Source organism: Diaphorina citri, unplaced genomic scaffold (assembly GCF_000475195.1).
Source record: "Diaphorina citri unplaced genomic scaffold, Diaci psyllid genome assembly version 1.1 scaffold229, whole genome shotgun sequence".
NCBI classification, from domain to species: Eukaryota; Metazoa; Arthropoda; class Insecta; order Hemiptera; family Psyllidae; genus Diaphorina; species Diaphorina citri.
This window is the reverse complement of record NW_007377666.1, coordinates 1-13914: the sequence shown is the minus strand read 5'-3', so window position 1 is coordinate 13914 and position 13914 is coordinate 1. Positions and strand designations below refer to the sequence as shown.

Below are 13914 nucleotides of genomic sequence, written 5' to 3'. Positions count from 1 at the left end.
CAAAAAAAAATTTTCCTTTTTTTTTTTTTTTTTTTTTTGTAAAGGGAAATTTTTCATACAAAGGTAAAATTTTATAACAACAGTAACAGAGTGAAGGTTATTTTGTGTTTGATAAGACAGGAGGAAGGGAGGGGAGCTTTGGTATTCTCTGAAATTCTCAAATACAGGGCGGGGTCTTGTAAGTTTGAGTTGAGTTGGATGTGTGTACCTATTATGGGTAGCTAAAAGTAATATTGTTCGAATAAACACTTCCATCAATGTTGGAATGACTGTCGAACACTTTTCCACCAAAAAAGAAATAGGTAAAGCTCTGATACTATAGGTAGCTTTCAAAACGTGTCTCTGAAATTTGGTTAGTTACCTCAGATTCCTCAGAAAAACTCCTGATTGGAATGAAGAATCACACGTCTCCATGAAATGTTCTTTGTAAGATAGAAACACATTCTACCTATATAACCAAATCAGACTACATCTTCAAGAGGTAATATTTTGTTAGAGGTAGGCACGTAAATAATTCCCTGGGCCATCTAAGATCTAAGAAGTTTCTTCAGAAGCTTATGCTGATGTTCACCAAATTCGCCATTCCCTTGTAGGTAGTACATATTTCTACCCTGTAAGAAATTTAGATTCATAAAAAAGAATGGAGATAGCAAACAAAAAGAGCGACTAAAGGATGAGGACACAAAGATAAAGGAAGAGAACAAACGAACCAGAAGAATATTTTGTGTAGGGGAGGGAGGAGAGTAAGAAAACAAAAACAAAAAAGAGTTCAGACGAAAATATTGTTGAAAAGAAAAAACAAGATGGCGAACAAGATCTTGTCATGAAAAAAATAATCCCTGTCTTTGTTCTTGTATTAATTTAATAATTATTGTTACATACAAAGTATCTTCTCCTTTCTTCCCCTTTCTCTCTCCCTCTTTCTCAATCTCTGTATCAAGTCCTCTTTTCTCCCTCTCTCCTCTCTGTATTCTGTGCTGTTCTCTTTTTTCTTTGTTGTTGAATATTATTTCATATTTTTCCCTTTCTTCTTCCTCCTCCTCCTCTTCTTCTTCTTCTTCTTCTTCTTCTTCTTCTTCTTCTTCTTCCTCCTCTTTTTCTTCTTCTTCTGTACCTTTCTCATCGTCGTATAATCTCTCACTCCCTCTCTCATTCTTTCTCCCTGAATTGTATCCTGCTCATTTCGTGATTTTTGTTTTTTCTTTTTTTAGCATAAAAAAATATAGCTTCTATGGAGATGTGTTTAAAAAAAAGTCCAAAGAATACGTGTAGGAGGAAGGTGCCTGTTATGATAGGTAATTGCTAAAAATAAAAACTCTTAAAAGCTCCTTGTAAATCTGGAATACCTCCTCTACCTATGGTCTGTTTATTTTGACTGTAATACTCGCAAGTAATAAGAGAAAAACAGACAAATGAACAACGAAAAGAGTGAAAAAATAAAATGGGAACAGAAAAATAATGATATTAGTAAGTACCCAAGCAGGTTGGGGAAGAGAAAGAATGGGAAGGAAAAATGTAAATACCAAGCACCTTGTTCTATATCCATACTGATTTAGGTGATGATTATGTGTGCATACCTTCCTGTGACATAACCAGGAGAAATAACAGAGTTCTGTCTATTATTGTCAAGACTTGACACTCTATCCACGAGCCCTTTATACAGGGTAGAATCCGAAGAATAGAATATAATATTACCCTGCTTATACTGCCAGAATGAGACTGAAAATACCCTTCCAGTCTGAGTAAAGGGTCTTAGCTATTTTTTTTTCTCTCTCTAATGGTACCTAGGTAATAGCAGAATAAATAAAAGATATCTTTTTTTACCTGCCATACAGTCGAGTGATTGGTCTCCGGCCATGTTTAATTGACTCGTCCTGAACAGCAGTCAAGCATAGTGTGAGGACATGTGCTTATTCTTTTTAAGCAGGTCCTCCTAATAGTAATAATAAGCAGCATTCAGAGTCGTAGAATAGGGCCCTAGACTGAAAAAAAAAATAAAAGATATCTTTTTTTACCTGCCATACAGTCGAGTGATTGGTCTCCGGCCATGTTTAATTGACTCGTCCTGAACAGCAGTCAAGCATCGTGAGGACTTGGGCTTATTCTTTTTAAGCAGGTCCTCCTAATAGTAATAATGAACAGCATTCAGAGTCGTAGAATAGGGCCCTAGACTGAAAAAAAAACCTATTTCCTGCTATTGCTATAGTCTGATATAGTGAACGTTGATAAACTTGACATTTTCCCACCGTACCTAATCATCGGTTCCGTTACCTACAATTTACCAAGAGTACCCTCTTTCCATTCCACTCTGTAGTTATGTAAACTCCTGTATTATTATTATATTTTACTTTTGAATGACAATGACCCAAAAGGTCAAACACCCTTCTGATTCAAACTGAACTCTCTTCTTCCTTCTTGTGGTATTTTGGGGATTTTTAGTCAAAACAAAGGCGAAATATATTTAGTTTCCTATTGTTAAGGTAATAAGTTATTAAAATCCTGGAGTTAAAGTCTTGTGATGGTTGAAATCTTTTAGTCAAAGTGGTTTGGATACCTGATTCAAACTGAACTCTCTTCTTCCTTCTTGTGGTATTTTGGGGATTTTTAGTCAAAACAAAGGCGAAATATATTTAGTTTCCTATTCTTAAGGTAATAAGTTATTAAAATCCTGGAGTTAAAGTCTTGTGATGGTTGAAATCTTTTAGTCAAAGTGGTTTGGATACCTTCTCCTGAGAGCTTCAGTTTTCTTTTGACATCCCTCAGAGTGGTGCGCTTTTGTCTGTAGGATTTAATTCATAGATTTCTTAGTGATTTTATTATTCTTTTTAAAAGTAAATTGGAAATTTATTGAAATTTTATTTTATTTTTTCAAAGTAAATCTGTGATATTGTCTAGTCTAAAAGTTAGTGCAAAATTTACTTTAAATCCTGTTTTCTTACCTACTTACCTGTGTGTGCTTTTTTCCCCACATTGATAAAATCAAATTATTTCAACCGATAAATTCCTGTATTTTCGACTACTTGTACTTTGGCTAATACTTAATCTAATATGCATTTCACCAGCGTAAGTTGAAACAATACCCACATTTTCCCATTTTGAAACAATAATATTGTTTTGGCCAGTAAAAATTCAGCATTATTTACACAAAATGAATAGAATAATCCATAACTTTTGTGTATCAGGAACACACCTTCGTCATGTAAAAAGATGACGGGAAATATGAGCCGTGCAATATAGTAGTGGTACACATTAAAATTAATGATCGACACAGAGTTGATTATCGAGTTATTATCTAGATATTCTAGATCTTAGGACCTATGTAGGCAGTTATTATTAAGCTACTTATTATTATGAAAATAACTACCTATAGGTATTAAGCTAGGGATTAAAAATGGAAAAAATAAAAACACATCTACTGTATACAGTTAGGTAGGTATTTTAAAAACAAGAATGGAGTAAGTTGTTGACAATATGGAAAAAAAAAACATTGTTAGGAAAGCATAGGTAGGTAGGTAGGAGGTACCTCCTTGGTTATACTAATTGTATAACAAGTTAGTTACACAAGTAATTTTATTATTTAATTGTACAACTTTTTAATTTTGTTTAAAAAGTCATTTCCTACCGTGACATTGTCAAGCAGAGTTGGAAATAAAACATCATACTTATAGGTATGAAGAGGAGGAAACTTTTTCTTCGCTTATGTATGAAGGCTTATGGTTCCTGTATGAACTTTCCTTACTAATTGTTTAATTTCCTTCAATAATAGGTAGTGGTTTGTTAGGTATTAGTTTCATTTCATGTATTAGAAAAGATGCATAAAAAAATTTAGAACTTCTGACACATCCACCAAAAACAAATCTCCCTGATTTAAGTGGTGATTTTGGCACATCCACTAATGTGACTAATGAAATACTTTGCTTGTCCAACTTTTTCCTACCTTGATTGTTTCTTTCACCTCCTGAGGGAGATACTTTAGGTACGTACTCCTGATCTATTTTATTTTATTTTATTTTTATATGATTGACGATATAGGTAGGTAAGTAAGAAGATCACCCAGCTTGTCGCCTTATCTGTGTAGATATCTGAGTATAATATAGACCTACTAAATAGATACTCTCACCTACAAACAACAAAGTAGCTTGTAGCATCATTCCACATTAATATTAATATCAATAATGTTCTATGTGAATAATGAGGGGGCCGGTACCTGCAGCAAAATAGGCGGTAGGTATAGAGGTGATTTATTTAAATCACTGAAGCCACAGACGTGGAAAAAGTTTATTATTACGCTTTTTATAAGAATAGAAGAAAAAATAGGATTCCTTGTTTCGCTGTCTAAAAATATTCATCTTGGAACTACATTGGTGCATGAAATTTGTTCTAAAATAATTGGGACTTAAATAATACCTACCTACCTCCCTAAATACTAAAAATCATCCACCCACTCTCCTCCCCCCTCTGCCCCTCCCTCCCGTTCTCCCCCTCAACCCCCTCCCTCTGATCCAGACGCCCCTCTCAACCTCAGCAAACCTAAGGGTGGAGGGTCGACGGCAGCATCGCCACCCCATTCAGAACTGAGCCCCCCTCTGGCAGCAACGGCGCCCAAAATGCACCCCGGTCCCCAGTTTATGCACCGCCCCTTCTTGCCCTACGCGGGGCTCCCTCACTCCAATCATCAGCAACATGGTGAGTTAGGTACTGACTTTTAAGAGGATCTTCTGATAGAAAAGTATCAATGAGTTGAATAGGACAGGCTAGAAGAGGAATATTAATGCACCCCGGTCCCCAGTTTATGCACCGCCCCTTCTTGCCCTACGCGGGGCTCCCTCACTCCAATCATCAGCAACATGGTGAGTTACTGACTTTTAAGAGGATCTTCTGATAGAAAAGTATCAGTGAGTTGAATAGGACAGGATCCATTCAATAGGACAGGCTAGAAGAGGAATATTTTGGAAAACCACAACAGCTAAAAATGGGTTTTCTACATTGATCTTCTTTTTTCTCGGCAAAGTCACAACTTTGTTACCCATTTGTAACTAATCCCATTCTTCCAAGTAAAAGGGGACATTGCAGTCACTGCATTTAAACTGATTCACTTTTTAAATAAATTCATTTTAAAAAATCCTACAAGCAAAATGTACTCAACTATTCGGAAAAAGTTCATTATTACGCTTTTTATAAGAATAGAAGAAAAAATAGGATTCCTTGTTTCGCTGTCTAAAAATATTCATCTTGGAACTACATTGGTGCATGAAATTTGTTCTAAAATAATTGGGACTTAAATAATACCTACCTCCCTAAATACTAAAAATCACACACCTATGTTTAAGAATAGGTAATTAAATAGGTATTTTGTATTATTTTAGTCTTAAATAAAAGCCCTTTGTATGTCATGCAAAAAACTGTCTGACTAGTGACTATATACAGACCCCCTAAGTTTATATTTCAACAAATGACTTGATACGATAGGAAAAATCCTATTTTTCTGTATTTATTGCTCAGAATTTTTGCTTTTTCTGTTGACTCAGATCAACTCAGATGTCAACTTTTACGCCCACGACACCTACGCTATTATTGATACGATAGGAAAAATCCTATTTTTCTGTATTTATTGCTCAGAATTTTTGCTTTTTCTGTTGACTCAGATCAACTTAGATGTCAACTTTTACGCCCACGACACTTACGCTATTATCTGAATGCAAGGTCTGACTGTGTCAATTTTGAAATTAAAACCTATCCTTAGTTTCCTAAAATAAGCATTTTGAAACAATAAAAACAACTGTACCTAATATCTCCCATCTCAAATCTCTTGTACCTATTTTATAGTTTTTGCTCCATAAGTTGGATAAAAAACAAGCAAAGTAAAAAAATCTCCCATCTCAAATCTCTTGTACCTATTTTATAGTTTTTGCTCCATAAGTTGGATAAAAAACAAGCAAAGTAAAAAAAAAAAACTCTTGAAAAATTGTATAAATAGACGGATCAGTTGTCCTGGCTGAAATCTTCTCGTTGAATCTTTACAGCTCATTAAAAAGATCACAACATGATGATGCTGGTTAATAATAAGTGTTGACTTGTAAGTGAGATGTCAATTAACACGTTGTTCTTTTTGGGGGTAAAAAAAGTGGTTTGCTTTGGGGAGACGATTTGTGTCTGAAACATGAAACCTACCCGTCAAAAAAAAAAAAAGAAAGAAATCGGGAAGGAAGTAGGTAGTTTTGTAAGCTATGTTCGTTTCAATCATCTTCAAATTCTCGTTAGGTCCACGGTAAAAAATCGAGACACGTTAAATGGGGAGAAAAATTCACCTTCTTTCTCCTGGGACCTCCTAAGAAAAAATCCACCTAAAGTCGATTTGTAGGCGGAAAATATCTGACATTCAAAATGGATGTAACTTACTGTTCCAGCTTACAATTACGTAACACCAACACCGTTTTCATTTCTACCTTAACGGAAATGGGCAGGAAATACCCTTAATGTCTATTGACTTGAAATTAATCATGATTGAATAGAGTTGATATTTAGGTGCGATACGTACATAGTATAGCTTGTGTGTTAATTTATCTATAGCCTAACGAGGTATTATAATCACCTATGGAGGTTTGAAGGCATTTTAATTCATTTGTTGACATTGTGCTATATATAGGTAGGTATGACCCATACTTGATACTTAACAGGTTATTGTTATTTCTACCTAAATACCAAGCACCATGTTCTATATCCATACTGATTTAGGTGATGATTATGTGTGCATACCTTCCTGTGACATAACCAGGAGAAATACCAGAGTTCTGTCTATTATTGTCAAGACTTGACACTCTATCCACGAGCCCTTTATACAGGGTAGAATAGAATAGAATAGAATAGAATACACCCTGTCTACTGTCCGAATGAGACTGAAAAGTCCTTTTATCCCGCAGTCTAAGCAAAGGTTTTAGATAGGTATTCAGTACCTTTTTCTGGAATGGTAATGGGAGAATAAAGAAAAGATATCTTTTTTTACCTGCCATACAGTCGAGTGATTGGTCTCCGGCCATGTTTAATTGACTCGTCCTGAACAGCAGTCAAGCATCGTGAGGACTTGGGCTTATTCTTTTTAAGCAGGTCCTCCTAATAGTAATAATGAACAGCATTCAGAGTCGTAGAATAGGGCCCTAGACTGAAAAAAAAACCTATTTCCTGCTATTGCTATAGTCTGATATAGTGAACGTTGATAAACTTGACATTTTCCCACCGTACCTAATCATCGGTTCCGTTACCTACAATTTACCAAGAGTACCCTCTTTCCATTCCACTCTGTAGATATGTAAACTCCTGTATTATTATTATTACATTTTACTTTTGAATGACAATGACCCAAAAGGTCAAACACCCTTCTGATTCAAACTGAACTCTCTTCTTCCTTCTTGTGGTATTTTGGGGATTTTTAGTCAAAACAAAGGCGAAATATATTTAGTTTCCTATTGTTAAGGTAATAAGTTATTAAAATCCTGGAGTTAAAGTCTTGTGATGGTTGAAATCTTTTAGTCAAAGTGGTTTGGATACCTTCTCCTGAGAGCTTCAGTTTTCTTTTGACATCCCTCAGAGTGGTGCGCTTTTGTCTGTAGGATTTAATTCATAGATTTCTTAGTGATTTTATTATTCTTTTTAAAAGTAAATTGGAAATTTATTGAAATTTTATTTTATTTTTTCAAAGTAAATCTGTGATATTGTCTAGTCTAAAAGTTAGTGCAAAATTTACTTTAAATCCTGTTTTCTTACCTACTTACCTGTGTGTGCTTTTTTCCCCACATTGATAAAATCAAATTATTTCAACCGATAAATTCCTGTATTTTCGACTACTTGTACTTTGGCTAATAATCTAATATGCATTTCACCAGCGTAAGTTGAAACAATACCCACATTTTCCCATTTTGAAACAATAATATTGTTTTGGCCAGTAAAAATTCAGCATTATTTACACAAAATGAATAGAATAATCCATAACTTTTGTGTATCACATTGTCAGCTGAATTTTTCATTTATCTCCTTCAGTTTGTTTTTGCCTCTCTATCAAAATCGTGTCTGTTTCAATTTTAAGTGGAAAGTTGATGATAATTATCAATATTGCCGCCTCTACAAGTGACTTTCTTTTTTCATAACGAAGGCTTTCTCAATAACTTGCCAATCGGGTCAAAGGTCTCAATACGAAAATTGAAACAAGCCAGGAAACATGGAAAATATCTCGAATATTTACTATCTAAAATGGGTAGGTAGGTACCTTGTAAGGTATTCAACTACCTCCTCCCATAACTAATTAATACAGACCTACATACAGCAGTCAGCAGTTGTACCTACCTACTTTTCCGTCTTCAGCGCACAGGCTAAAATTCTAAATCCTAAGCCATTGCATATTGCATGTGTAGTTCGCTCGTGGACCTTGAAATGCAGTTAGTTCATTACCTAAAGCAATTACGCTTTCCCACCCTTCTGTCCCATTATTTCGAAGATCGGCCTAAGTAAACCTCCACTAACTTAAATAAACCTTCCACTAAGGTATATGAACCTCCATTGTATGTTTCAGTTGGCATCCGAGTCTCAGCAGAAACAGCAGATGGAGATCCACCGGTTCCATCAGGAGCAATTCAAGAGACAACAGGAACATCTCCTGCAGCAACAGCACAAAATACAAGAACTCCAGGTAAGACACTATCTGTTTCTTTTATCCCCTGTGACGTGATAGTAGTGTAGCTTCTCTGAACGAAATAACCTAAATCTTAAGGGAAAACTTTGAACTACATCAGCTGACTCCCCATGAGCTCACGTGACGTGACGTGATGATAGTGTGTTTATACCTTCATTGTAGCTTTATCGGGGTACAAAATTTGTTCTCACGAGACTATTTAATATCCTCGTGAGAACAACTAGCTCAAGAGCTGGTTGAAATTTCGGCAAAATTGGCTGAAAACCGCAATAACCTTAGTAGGCGATCACTACAGCCGAAAAAAATAGGAGGATGAAAAGGATTTTTTAAGCTTACTTAAAGTCTTGTCACAAATATCGTTCCTCAAGTATTACACCTAGATAAATTTCTTGACTTGGACTCGAACCATCAAACTCCAACGCGGTAACCACTGCACCACTGAGGTCGGGGTGTTACAGCCGAAAAAAGTAAAAAATAATATTGTTTACTCAACTTCATATTGCACCTACTTGTTACAGAACCAAATATCAAGTCAAGAGTGGTGCGCTTTTGTCTGTAGGATTTAATTCATAGATTTCTTAGTGATTTTATTATTCTTTTTAAAAGTAAATTGGAAATTTATTAAAATTTTATTTTATTTTTTTTCAAAGTAAATCTGTGATATTGTCTAGTCTAAAAGTTAGTGCAAAATTTACTTTAAATTCTGTTTTCTTACCTACTTACCTGTGTGTGCTTTTTTCCCCCACATTGATAAAATCAAATTATTTCAACCGATAAATTCCTGTATTTTCGACTACTTGTACTTTGGCTAATACTTAATCTAATATGCATTTCACCAGCGTAAGTTGAAACAATACCCACATTTTCCCATTTTGAAACAATAATATTGTTTTGGCCAGTAAAAATTCAGCATTATTTACACAAAATGAATAGAATAATCCATAACTTTTGTGTAGGTATTCAACTATTCTTCGCTTTCGTCCTCCGCAGGTAAAATGTCCATGTCGTCTCCAGGCAAGGAGAAGACCCCCGAGTACAACATGCACGGGATGTATTCGCCCCACCACGATAAGAACATGTATTCGCCCCACGATAAGAACATGTATTCGCCCCATGATAAGAATATGTATTCGCCTCACCATGACAAATCGGAGGAGCAAGATCTACTCATGAGTGTGTGGGGAGCAGGCGGGGAGAGTCCATACAAAATGCCAGAGGAAACTCCGGACAAAGGTAAGCACAGGAAGAAATTCTGCTAAAAATTAGTAACCCAGTTCAAAAGGGGACACATATTTTAACGGTACCAAAACTGGATATCTCGGAATTTGATGAGAGTGGTGCGCTTTTGTCTGTAGGATTTAATTCATAGATTTCTTAGTGATTTTATTATTCTTTTTAAAAGTAAATTGGAAATTTATTGAAATTTTATTTTATTTTTTCAAAGTAAATCTGTGATATTGTCTAGTCTAAAAGTTAGTGCAAAATTTACTTTAAATCCTGTTTTCTTACCTACTTACCTGTGTGTGCTTTTTTCCCCACATTGATAAAATCAAATTATTTCAACCGATAAATTCCTGTATTTTCGACTACTTGTACTTTGGCTAATAATCTAATATGCATTTCACCAGCGTAAGTTGAAACAATACCCACATTTTCCCATTTTGAAACAATAATATTGTTTTGGCCAGTAAAAATTCAGCATTATTTACACAAAATGAATAGAATAATCCATAACTTTTGTGTATCACATTGTCAGCTGAATTTTTCATTTATCTCCTTCAGTTTGTTTTTGCCTCTCTATCAAAATCGTGTCTGTTTCAATTTTAAGTGGAAAGTTGATGATAATTATCAATATTGCCGCCTCTACAAGTGACTTTCTTTTTTCATAACGAAGGCTTTCTCAATAACTTGCCAATCGGGTCAAAGGTCTCAATACGAAAATTGAAACAAGCCAGGAAACATGGAAAATATCTCGAATATTTACTATCTAAAATGGGTAGGTAGGTACCTTGTAAGGTATTCAACTACCTCCTCCCATAACTAATTAATACAGACCTACATAACCTATCCAGCAGTCAGCAGTTGATAAGTACCTAATAAAGAGCTACATGGGATCTCGAAATCATAATGAAAAGAATCTCAAGAACTCACAAGTAAGTGGGGGTTAGGGGGCACACAAAACAAATAATACAATGAAGAACCTCCCCTCCCAGGGTGACTCTTGGTGACAATTCTAATCAAATCTCTCTTTCCGAGCTGCTTGAATAAAAGAAACAAAAAAACCTCTTCAAGAAGAAAACTTTACCCCGCTACTTTTTCTTCCAGAAAAAAGCCTCCCCCTTAAAAATCTCAGGGACTGTGCGAATTTTCCAGATTTTCCCTTTACGATTCCAGAAAGAGATCATAATATTAGATGTTGAATTTTGCAATATTCTTGTTGAATTTTACAAGAGACTTGTTTGGTTTGTACTTTGTAAGAGAATTCGGCACGTACCTATTACAGGATTTAGTTAAGATCCCCCATAATCCATAATTACTTCACGTGTAATTCATTTCACCCCCTTCAAGGTTCAAGGAACGGTTCGGAGCAACCACTTTCTGACCTTTCTGTAACCGTCACTGCTAATCCAAGCTAAGTACCTAGTTAGGTGGTTTCGATTTCCTAATTTTTCAAGGGGCCCCATATTTCATCTCCTCCCCCTATTATACTTATTTTCAAAATGGTCTGTGTTTTTCCCCAGAGCTGTTCCCCCTCTTTAAGACTTTCCCTGAATTCTATTCTTCTTTTATTATAATACAATTTTAAACTTTTTTAATTAATACACGTAAAATGATGGATAGAATACTTAAGTAATACCTACTGTATATGTTTTTGCCTCTCTATCAAAATCGTGTCTGTTTCAATTTTAAGTGGAAAGTTGATGATAATTATCAATATTGCCGCCTCTACAAGTGCCTTTCTTTTTTCATAACGAGGGCTTTCTCAATAACTTGTTTAGTCAATCGGGTCAAAGGTCTCAATACGAAAATTGAAACAAGCCAGGAAACATGGAAAATATCTCTAATATTTACTATCTAAAATGGGTAGGTAGGTACCTTGTACGGTATCCAACTACCTCCTCCCATAACTAATTAATACAGACCTACATACAGCAGTCAGCAGTTGTACCTACCTACTTTTCCGTCTTCAGCGCACAGGCTAAAATTCTAAATCCTAAGCCGTTGCATGTGTAGTTCGCTCTTGGATCTTGAAATGCAGTTAGTTCACCTAAAGGAATTACGCTTTCCCACCCTTCTGTCCCATTATTTCGAAGATCGGCCTAAGTAAACCTCCACTAACTTAAATAAACCTTCCACTTAAGGTATATGAACCTCCGAAAGAGCTACGAACCTATCATAAGCCGTTATTGTACCTACCTACTTTTCCGTCTTCAGCGCACAGGCTAAAATTCTAAATCCTAAGCCGTTGCATGTGTAGTTCGCTCGTGGATCTTGAAATGCAGTTAGTTCGTTACCTAAAGCAAAGAGCTACGAACCTATCATAAGCCGTTATTGTACCTACCTACTTTTCCGTCTTCAGCGCACAGGCTAAAATTCTAAATCCTAAGCCATTGCATATTGCATGTGTAGTTCGCTCGTGGACCTTGAAATGCAGTTAGTTCATTACCTAAAGCAATTACGCTTTCCCACCCTTCTGTCCCATTATTTCGAAAATCGACCTAAGTAAACCTCCACTAACTTAAATAAACCTTCCACTAAGGTATATGAACCTCCATTGTATGTTTCAGTTGGCATCCGAGTCTCAGCAGAAACAGCAGATGGAGATCCACCGGTTCCATCAGGAGCAATTCAAGAGACAACAGGAACATCTCCTGCAGCAACAGCACAAAATACAAGAACTCCAGGTAAGACACTACCTATCTGTTTCTTTTATCCCCAAAAAAAAAAAAAATAATAATAATAATATAAAAAATAAAATACTCTGCGTTTAAAGGTGACGTGCGCTCAAGTGACGTGATAGTAGTGTAGCTTCTCTGAATCAACATTAGCAAAATTCTAGGTGAGTCCGCTGCAAGCTCTGTGAAATAGATAGGTCAAAATGCTTACCAAATATGTGGGCAACCTGACACCCACAAAAGTTGTAAAAAAGCTTTCTCACAAAGAGTACAATATTTGATTGATTTTGATTGCTTACCAAATAAAACGAGGTTTGAATTCAACACAGTTGAAAGCAATGATGGGTGAAGGTTAATAATCTGAAATTATAATAATGAATGTTCGCTATGACTGTATTCAAGTAACATACAGCCCAACGGTTTGGGTTGAGGCCCCCAATACTAAAATTGCTAACTGATCCGCAAGAAAGTATATATCATGTAGGTAAATGTAAAGTATTGGGATGCACGTCGGAGAATGACCTAATGGCCAAGTTTCCGACATTTGAAAACAACAACTATTATAACTAACATCCTCGTTCTCTCCGTGTTCCTCAGGTGCCCGCTGGAAAGCCATGTCCAACGCCGAGAAGCAACCTTACTACGAGGAGCAATCCCGCCTGAGCAAACTTCATATGGAGAAACACCCTGACTACCGGTATCGACCCCGTCCCAAGCGTACATGTATCGTGGACGGGAAGAAGATGCGAATCTCGGAGTACAAAACTCTCATGCGGCAGAGACGTAATGAGATGCGTCAGCTATGGTGTCGCGGGGAAGCAGGACCAAGTGGGTCAGGAGGCCCAGCTTTCCCCTTCCCGGGAGATGGGTCACTCTCACCGTCAGATATGATGCCGTTTTCCCCCGGGTCCCCCGGATCCATGGACTCCCATGATGAGGATTAAGGGGAATAGAGACTCGTCAAAAGTTGAACGATTTGTGATGGATTTTCTACCCCCCAAACTGGGGTGTGGGTGTTATTATGGAAGACCAAATCCTTCCAAGTATGTATATGCACATTATGCACCTTTAAAGACCAATGGAAGACCAAATCCCATGATGAGGATTAAGGGGAATAGAGACTCGTCAAAAGTTGAACGATTTGTGATGGATTTTCTACCCCCCAAACTGGGGTGTGGGCGTGTGGGTGTTATTATGGAAGACCAAATCCTTCCAAGTATATGCACATTATGCACCTTTAAAGACCAATGGAAGACCAAATCCTTCCAAGTATATACAACTTTAAAGACCATTTTTGATTGGCATAGGTGCAGGAAATCCTTTTGGTTGGAAAAA

The 13914-nt window shown here is 36.3% G+C and overlaps 3 protein-coding genes and 1 long non-coding RNA gene across 4 annotated transcripts in view; all 4 read left to right on the top strand.

The window, feature by feature from the left end:
- LOC108252025 (gametogenetin-like) overlaps nucleotides 1-2799 on the top strand; it is a 3616-nt gene extending 817 nt beyond the window's left edge. Inside the window, exon 3 of the mRNA XM_017442832.2 lies at nucleotides 2764-2799. Within this exon, the coding sequence (XP_017298321.1) occupies nucleotides 2764-2799 (36 nt within the window). The remainder of the gene's footprint in view (nucleotides 1-2763) is intronic.
- Nucleotides 2800-4456: 1657 nt separating this feature from the next.
- Nucleotides 4457-9978, top strand: LOC103506353. Its single transcript, XM_008470736.3, has 3 exons — nucleotides 4457-4625; nucleotides 4790-4850; nucleotides 9674-9978. Exons 1-3 carry the CDS (start codon nucleotides 4608-4610, stop codon nucleotides 9940-9942), a joined length of 348 nt encoding a protein of 115 aa, XP_008468958.1. The 5' UTR covers nucleotides 4457-4607; the 3' UTR covers nucleotides 9943-9978.
- On the top strand, nucleotides 8053-9218 carry LOC113466222. The gene is made up of 3 exons (XR_003390687.1): nucleotides 8053-8248; nucleotides 8564-8680; nucleotides 9202-9218. It is a non-coding gene; the product is annotated as an uncharacterized LOC113466222 (long non-coding RNA).
- Nucleotides 9979-10791: 813 nt separating the features above from the next.
- LOC103506352 (transcription factor SOX-5-like) lies at nucleotides 10792-13665 on the top strand. Its single transcript, XM_026821419.1, has 4 exons — nucleotides 10792-10836; nucleotides 12472-12588; nucleotides 12722-12743; nucleotides 13177-13665. Exons 1-4 carry the CDS (start codon nucleotides 10792-10794, stop codon nucleotides 13521-13523), a joined length of 531 nt encoding a protein of 176 aa, XP_026677220.1. The 3' UTR covers nucleotides 13524-13665.
- Nucleotides 13666-13914: the final 249 nt, after the last annotated feature.